The 8,813-nt window shown below is 41.5% G+C and overlaps 1 protein-coding gene across 3 annotated transcripts in view; it reads right to left on the bottom strand.

Moving 5' to 3' along the window:
* Window positions 1-5,130: 5,130 nt before the first annotated feature.
* The window catches only part of PHKG1 (phosphorylase kinase catalytic subunit gamma 1), an 86,827-nt gene continuing 83,144 nt past the window's right edge, over window positions 5,131-8,813 (bottom strand). For all 3 annotated transcript variants that reach the window (XM_073558943.1, XM_073558942.1, XM_073558944.1), the window contains exon 10: window positions 5,131-8,555. In XM_073558943.1, coding sequence (XP_073415044.1) covers window positions 8,304-8,555 — 252 coding nt within the window. In that variant the 3' untranslated portion in view covers window positions 5,131-8,303. The remainder of the gene's footprint in view (window positions 8,556-8,813) is intronic.

The following is an 8,813-nucleotide window of genomic DNA, read 5'->3' as shown; positions in this document are numbered from 1 at the left end:
TCGCTTAGTGTGACAGGGCCTTTAGTTATGAAGTTTTCTTTGAACTCTTGAACCTATAGCTGAATGGGTACTCAATGCCTACCTTACACAGGTCACTTAGGAGACAACACACAAAGATGACCCCAAAGCAGACTTCTAAAACCTGGGAAAGTATACTAAGAGGCAGTTGTAATGGAAAAACTAAAAGAAAGTTGGAATCAGAAGAAATGTGATTAGTGAAAGATTGGGGGGAGGTGTAGCGAAAGATTGAGGGAGGTGGGGGTAAATCTTCTTAAGCTCATGCTTTGAGCCAATTATGATTTTAATTCCTCCCTTCCTACCCATCACCCAGACAGACTGAAGCTATACCCAAAATACTTGTAAGTGACCTATGGCATGGCATATGAGAGTGCCCTCACACAAAAACATATTGGGACCAAATCCTCATATATATTAGAACACACTAGAGGTTGAACTAGCCCAAGCAAGCCCTCACTTATCTGTCATTATATCTCCACATGATAATCCAGGGGTGCCAAAGGCCATTAATATCATCCTTCTTGTAGTCGAAGGGCGCCTTATTTCACAGTGGCTGTTTCCGATGACCCCAACCATTAATTTCTTATACAACTGCTGATCGACACAGAGAGGCATAAAGAAAAAGAGCCAAGTTTTTCTTAGGCTACATTCCAACAATGAGTTCTTGACACTGCGCAAAAAAACGCAGCATCTTAGAGCTTCAGCAAAGTGGATACGATTTATAGAAATCTCCTGCCTGCTGTGTTTTGAATTGTATTACTCTGTGTAAACTGACCTTTGGTGTTTGAAATCTACAACTCGTCAATTTCTCTTGTGGGTACGCCGAGATATCTGTGCAAATTTTTCCCATAGACTTGCAATAGATGCGGAAAATCCGCATGTAAAAAAAATGCATGTAATCCGCACATGCCAATAAAGATTTGTCAAAAACAAAGCTTTATTTAGAACATGACAACAGATCAAAAAGAGACCAAAACCGCAGTGTCAAAAAGTTATAAAAACGCAGGTAAAAAAAAAAACTGCAATGAAAAACTCTGCTAAATTAGGCCATGTGCACACGTTGCGGAGTCTGCTGCTGATTTAGAAAAATCCGCAGGTCAAAAGACCTCCCTTTTGCCTGTGGCTTTCCCCTGTGGTTTGACACCTGGACAATGGAGCAGGTGTAAAACCGCTGTGGATTCCGCACAAAGAATTGACATGCTGCGGATTTAAAACCTCAGCAAATCCGCGTGGAAAAATCAACTGTGCACTGCGTTTTTCATTTTCCATTGACAATATTGGTACTGTACACCGCAGCAGAAACTGCTATGGATCCGCTGGACCAAAAACGCGGATCCACAGCAGAATCCGCAACGTGTGCACATGGCCTTACAGGTGCAGAAAACCTTCCAGATCAAAAGATCACCAAATACTCATCGTGGGAATTAGGCCTCAAGTGTAAAAAGTTCATCCTAAACCAGCCTACTAGACCAGAAATACAGCCAATAATCAACTCTTTCCAATACATGGTACAACCTAGCGGGTCTAAAAGGAACTATAGGTGGTCTGAAAATACACTTTGGAGACGTGATTGATTAACTGATATCCAGACCCTTTTCTGGATCTCTCCAAATAGACTGATAACAAATACCCACAGCAGGTTTTAACAGGAGTGGACCGTCTGGCTCTTTGATTAGTAAGTTTTGTCAGATTTCTTGAATTCTTTGATTTTGGCTACATCAAGTTGTAAATTTTGCCCGACACAAATGTTTTTATATCTTTTATGAACTTTTTTATATCTTTTTTGTACATTTTGTACTTCTTTTGTTTTTGAAAAATATATAAAAAATGTATTAAAATAAAATAGAAGCAATTTAGAGTGCCAATGGCAGAGCTTGCAAGTGTGAATGAGTGTAAAGGGAACCTGTTACCAGAAAAAAAACTCTATCAACGTGCATGGGGTCAATCTGCAGGTTAATACTGGTACTATATCAATATAGATAGCACTGGTATATCCACTCCTTCTAATAATGTGTAACAGCAATTGGATAAGGGATAAAATATAACTTTTAATTCCATAAAATCTAAAAAAGTGCAAGGTGCTCAAAATAGATAACAGACAAAAAGTAGACAACATGACGCATGTTAGCAGCTTGGACATGAAACAGCCACCCGAAATATATGGCAGTTTTGGCCCCAATCGACTCCCCTGATGAGCAATAACGAAACGCGTTGGGAGAAGGGATATCGTATTCACCATTCATGGGGATGGAAACATACCTGATCCAAATCCCGCAATATGGTGAGAGCGTTCCTTTCGCATACATGCCATGAAATTTCTGTGTCATGATAATTACCTCAAACAAGAGAATGAGGTGTGCAATGTTATAATGAAGTTATACCCTTCTATATGCTAAATACAATATCTCTACTGTGACACAAATGAAATATTATGATGTTATGAATTTTGTGCATTTATTAACTCTATGGGAACCTGCAGTAAACACATAACTGGGGTTTATTAAGTGTAAAGCTGGTTTGTGGTACAAATCCACTAACTTGTGTGAGTGTACTGAGTATAAGCAAGAGATTTGCCAAATTAGACTGTGGATAGATCCATATATGCTTAAATAGAATACCATGAGATGGATTAACTCAGATATGATTAATCAGAGTACGGATCAGTAGGCATCCTGGTATAGGATATTCGATCTCATTGTATATCACTGACTGAAGGCCTGGTGGGCAAACTGCAATAATTGATATTAGGGTACTAATGAGTTTTTTTTGGCAATGCTTGTTTACCTATACCCAATGCTTTAAGGCAGCTATGCTACACAGGGTTATGTATATAGTGTCTGTCAGAGGAATGTATGACAAGACGGACACTTTCAATCAAGAATGAGTTGATTGACGTTGTATATACCAGCTTTTTTCTACTTTTTGTCTGTTATCTATTTTGAGCACTTTTTTAGATTTTATATTTTGTGGAATTAAAAGTTATATTTTATCCCTTATCCAATTGCTGTTACACAATACCGTTACTAACCTGCCCAGCGCCTGCACTTAGCCAAACGCTGCAGGGTAAAAAATAACTGTATTGTCCCCAACAACATTTGGTTTCAGTCACCGGCGCTGGTTCTGTCGGCAGCTGTAATCGCGCCCCCGACCCTCACTGACACTCCCTCTGCGTTGAGGCCGGCTGTCAGTCAGGGCCGGGGTTGTGGTTACAGCCACCACTCTATATACTCAGAGTGACCTGCTTCAATGCTGTCCCCATGACTTAAACTGGAACGCTGCTGGGGAGAGTAAACTGTTCGGGCATCGGGCAGGTTAATAACATATTAATCTGCAGATTAACCCCATATCTGCAGGTTAGTAGCGCTTTTTTTTCTGGTGACAGGTTTCCTTTAAAGGGAGTCAGTCACCCAAAATGTGATTTAAATTACTTATACAATCCTGGCGAGGACATAGTCCTTTATAATTCTCCCAGCAGTATAGATTTTACTTCTAGTTGGATACAAAAATGATTTTATTTTGCATGTAAATGAGGACTCTTCAGTTCACTGTTGGCATGGTCAAGGGCACCTCAATCAATAAGCCGTGCACCGCCCTTTAACTGAATTGAAAGCTCTCGCTTGCCCAGCGCAAGCACTGACTGAATTGAATCCCCGGCACTCCACGTCCGCACTGACACTGCAGGAGCTGAACCAGCATGAACATGGTGTTATTGCGTACATGCTGTCATCCTTCTCTCCTGTCTGTGGCGCCGTTTGTTGGGATCACACATTGGTCTGCTGCAGACAGGAAGGAGGGATATGAGCACATCTGCACGGACCCAGTGTGCATGCGCGCGCACTGGTTCTGCTCCTGCAGTGTCAGTGCAGACATGCAGGTCTGATGATTCAGTTCAGTCAGTGATTGATCTGGTCAAGTGAGAGCTGTCAGATAAGCCATGGGGACGTGTATAGCTTATGTATTGAGGGGCGAAACTGAGCCCTGATTTACTTCTAGTAAAAATAAATGTTTCTATCCAACTAAAGAAGTAAAGTTTATACTGCAGGTAGTGGTTGTATGTGGGTGATATCCCCGATGGGACTGTATAGCTCATATGCAAATTGCCTCTTCAGTGAGGAAGAGGACTGGATCTCTATAGCGCCACCTGTTGGTAGTAGCGATCCTACTACATATTAATTATGTCTTTGGGGTGACAACACCACAACACAATCCACTTATACTAGATGCAGATTTTCCAGTGGATTTCATTACAAATTACCGTCTGTGGATGTAACCTTACACACAATTTGAAATATTTCTTCTCCTAATGACTGATCCATATATTTGATCTATTCTGCAAAGGACGTATCAGACAAGGGCAAGAATTTTAAGATAGACTCTCAGGGAATCTTCTGCATCTGTCCCCAAAGTGCCAGCTCTCTAGGAGCTACAGATCTTGCTTCTGACACTGTGTATAGAAGCTAAAATATGGCATCATCTACAGGGAGAAAATCACATAGTTACAGCTATTACAATGGACTTCCTTGCATCTGTGGCTGTGTCCTGCGTGTTTCGTGGATGCTTCCATTACACATTGTCCTGGGATCTGACCTTCTGCACTGTTTTTTCAGCATGCTTCTTTGAGTTACCCCGTGCACCCCTAACCATGTATAAAAGTATGTAAGCGAGGAAATGTGGGTTTGTAATTGAAGGCTGATATCCTTCTTATACTGTGTCTGGGTTAGATAAGAGCGTGCGAGGTGACCAGATGGTGAGCGGATCTAATTCTGAGCTGACAATTTATGCCTCATCATCACAGTTTGGCTGGCATAGAAGACAACAGGATTTACTGTAACACCATGTCAGGGTTAGGCTGGAAGAAAGGTCCTCAAGGTCTTCCAAGACTCAGGAGTGATGAGGCTTAGCAATGGTGTATGTTGTCTGTCAGTGCAAGAGAGAAAACAGATTCAGCAGGAAGACAAGTAGTTGTTTTTAGCACCTTGCAGATGGCATATGCCTGGGGGGTGCACCTGGTAGGGGGGCAGATCATGACCAATGGGGAATGGTCACAAATGCGGTGCTGCTACATATCTCCCATTGTAAGGTAAACCTCATAAATTGTAAAGAAGCCTTAGGAGCGGGCAGAGAAGACAGTTTATTGTAGATGAATACATTTAGACTGAAGGTCTGTTTAGTTACTAAGATGCAATTTTTTATGTAAGTTTTACCATCAAGAAACAGTTAATTGACATGGAGAACCTGGTGGAACTGGGGTGGAGAAAGTCCGTTCCTGCTCTTTGCTCCTAGTGCATCAGTTTATGGCCAGTTCTTTGCTCATTAAGCAAATCATCTTTTTTAGCAATTGCCAGTCCACAGAATACAGTGAGCAAGCAGATATGTCTGTGTCATATATTAACAGCTCAGGTCTGAAGTCATTACACACCACAACATTGTGCAATTTGTCTTATAAATGGTTTAATAAACAAAATTCAGTGTATATTACAAGGTGAAGAGTTGTACCCTGTCACAGGTTTATCGCGATGGAGAGGAGCCAGGAGACCGCAGAGTCTGATTTCTCCTACTCTTGCACTGATCAGTGCAGGAGTAGGAGAAATCAAACACTGCGGACTTCTGACTCCTCTCTGTTGTGGTAAACCCATGACATACCCTCCATCTACTGATTTATACACTGTATAGAGGCAGCCATCATTTAGCACTGAGATGGGGAGCAGTAGTGGCCCCCTCTTCCCATGAGTGCACTGAACCTTTAAGCATATTCTTTGTAAATTTATTATTGTTATCCCTTCTGACCTGTAATTACAATACGTTTCAAGGCGTTCTACCAAGACCACATTTACTGGATAGATGATTTACTGATTCCTGTGGTTCCAACCACTGGGACCACAAATCGAGAACTCAGTCTCCCGTTTGGATGAAGCAGCAGTCAAGTATGTGCAATACACCACCATTCACTGGATGAGAATCACAAGTTTAAGCATGGTCATCGATTATTCTCCGTCCTTCCCATGCGCTATACATTAAGTGTGCAAGGTCACTATCTGCTCTAATAAAATTAGGAACTTGGGACCACCATTCTCATGAATGGTGGGCCCCCCAGCGAACAGCAACTTGTTACCTACTCTGTGCACAGGTGGTAGGCAGCGGTGTTACTCGAAGATCATAGGCCCTATTAAAAATCCCTAACTATTAAAGGTCTTTAATAGTATTAGTCTTCTGATATGGGCCAAAGGGACCTTTTCTGTCTAGACTTCAAGGCTTGGTTTCAGCTGTTGCCCCTGCACCTGGAGATTGGTTTTGATTTTGGTACAACACCTTAAAATTCAGCAGTAGAACTGACTTGCCCACTCCATCTGATAGCTGGCAAATGGCAAACCGATTTTTGTAAAGTCAGAATTCAATCATCTTAAAAATAAGGAAATAACATTTTTTACATTGCATAAATATAGAATAAATATATTTACATACACACATATACACTGTGTGCAGAATTATTAGGCAAATGAGTATTTTGATCACATCATCCTTTTTATACATGTTGTCCTACTCTAAGCCAGTTGTCTTTCAAGTCCTACTTGAAATCCAACTGCCAATTATGTAAATCAGGTGATTTGCATCTCTGTAATGAGGAGGGGTGTGGTCTAATGACCAACACCCTATATAAGGTGTGCTTAATTATTAGGCAACTTCCTTTCCTTTGCCAAAATGGGTCAGAAGAGAGATTTGTCGGACTCTGAAAAGTCAAAAATTGTGAGATGTCTTGCAGAGGGATGCAGCAGTCTTGAAACTGTCAAACTTTTGAAGCGTGATCACCGAACAATCAAGCGTTTCATGGCAAATATCCAACAGGGTCGCAAGAAGCGTGTTGAAAAAAAAGGCGCAAAATGACTGCCCATGAATTGAGGAAAATCAAGCGTGAAGCTGCCAAGATGCCATTTGCCACCAGTTTTGCCATATTTCAGAGCTGCAAGGTTACTGGAGTATCAAAAAGCACAAGGTGTGCCATACTCAGGGACATGGCCAAGGTAAGGAAGGCTGAAAAACGACCACCTTTGAACAAGAAACATAAGATAAAACGTCAAGAATGGGCCAAGACATATCTTAAGACTGATTTTTCTAAGGTTTTATGGACTGATGAAATGAGAGTGACTCTTGATGGGCCAGATGGATGGGCCCAAGGCTGGATCAGTAAAGGGCAGAGAGCTCCACTCCAACTCAGATGCCAACAAGTTGGAGGTGGGGGGCTGGTATCATCAAAGATGAACTTGTGGGACCTTTTCCGGTGGAGGACGGAGTGAAGCTCAACTCCCAGAACTACTGCCAGTTTCTGGAAGACACCTTCAAGCAGTGGTACAGGAAAAAGTCTATCGTTGAAGAAAAACATGATTTTCATGCAGGACAATGCTCCATCACATGCATCCAAATACTCCACAGTGTGGCTGGCCAGTAAAGGTCTAAAACAGTGTTTCTCAACTCCAGTGCTCAAGACCCACCAACAGGTCAAGTTTTCAGGATTTACTTAGTATTGCACAGGTGATAATTTCATCACCTGCTTAAGCATTAATAGCATCACCTGTGCAATACTAAGGAAATCTTGAAAACATGACCTGTTGGTGGGTCTTGAGGACTGGAGTTGAGAAACACTGGTCTAAAAGAAGAAAAAATAATGGCATGGCCCCCTTGTTCACCTGATCTGAACCCCATGGAGAACCTGTGGTCCCTCATAAAATGTGAGATCTACAGGGAGGGAAAACAATACACCTCTCGGAACATTGTCTGGGAGGCTGTGGTGGCTGCTGCACGCAATGTTGATCGTAAACAGATCAAGCAACTGACAGAATCTATGGATGAAAGGCTTTTGAGTGTCACCGTAAAGAAAGGTGTCTATATTGGTCACTGATTTTGTTTTGTTTTGTTTTTGAATGTCAGAAATGTTGATTTCTAAATTTTGTGTTGTCATATTGGTTTACCTGGTGAAAATAAACAAATGAGATGGGTATATATTTGGTTATAATTAAGTTGCCTAATAAATCTGCACAGTAATAGTTACCTGAAAAAAACAGATATCCTCCTAAGATAGCCAAATCTAAAAAAAAACCACTCCAACTTTCAAAAATATTAAGCTTTGATATTTACAAGTCTTTTGGGTTGACTGAGAACACTGTTGTTCAATAATAAAAGGAATCCTCTCAATTACAACTTGCCTAATAATTCTGCACAAAGTGTATTTGCACTGAAGTGTCTATCACGCTGTGTATAGGTAGTGGGGAAGCATTCTCGTTTTCTCCTACTTAGGATATACTGGACTCCACAGCCAGCGAGACGAGAATGGCCTTTGCTGTGTTTTCGAAGAGGGCCGCTCTGTTCTGCTGCTCTCCCTTCTTCACCCAGTGTCCATAGATCCTAAATGCACAAGCATCAATCATCTTCCTAATGGGCTTGATGGCATACGGGTCCCGGGCTACAATCTCCTTGGTAACTGGCTTCACTTTACGGTAGTAGTGGTAAATCCGGACAGAGGCGAGGACTGTTAAACATACCACCTGAAAATAGACAATTTGATTAATTTTAATGCTTCACCACAATCGGTACATGGTAGGACTTTCTCTAGGTCTCAGATGAACGGAAAACTTTATTTCCCCATAGAATAAACAGCAGAGTGGTGAACATCCCACAGCCACATGGCATGATGTCCTCACGGGGGTAATGTATCTGTAACCTAGCTATCCCTCTGAACTAGATACATGGAATTTGCTATTTTTTTATCTACTAATTTTTGCAGTTTAGCAGGGATTTAAGGA

The sequence above is a fragment of the Dendrobates tinctorius genome, unplaced genomic scaffold (genome assembly GCF_039654945.1).
Source record: "Dendrobates tinctorius isolate UK_male_01 unplaced genomic scaffold, ASM3965494v1 ptg000263l, whole genome shotgun sequence".
Lineage (NCBI taxonomy): Eukaryota > Metazoa > Chordata > Amphibia > Anura > Dendrobatidae > Dendrobates > Dendrobates tinctorius.
Note: the sequence above shows the minus strand (reverse complement) of the source record. Positions and strands in the feature narration are given on the sequence as shown.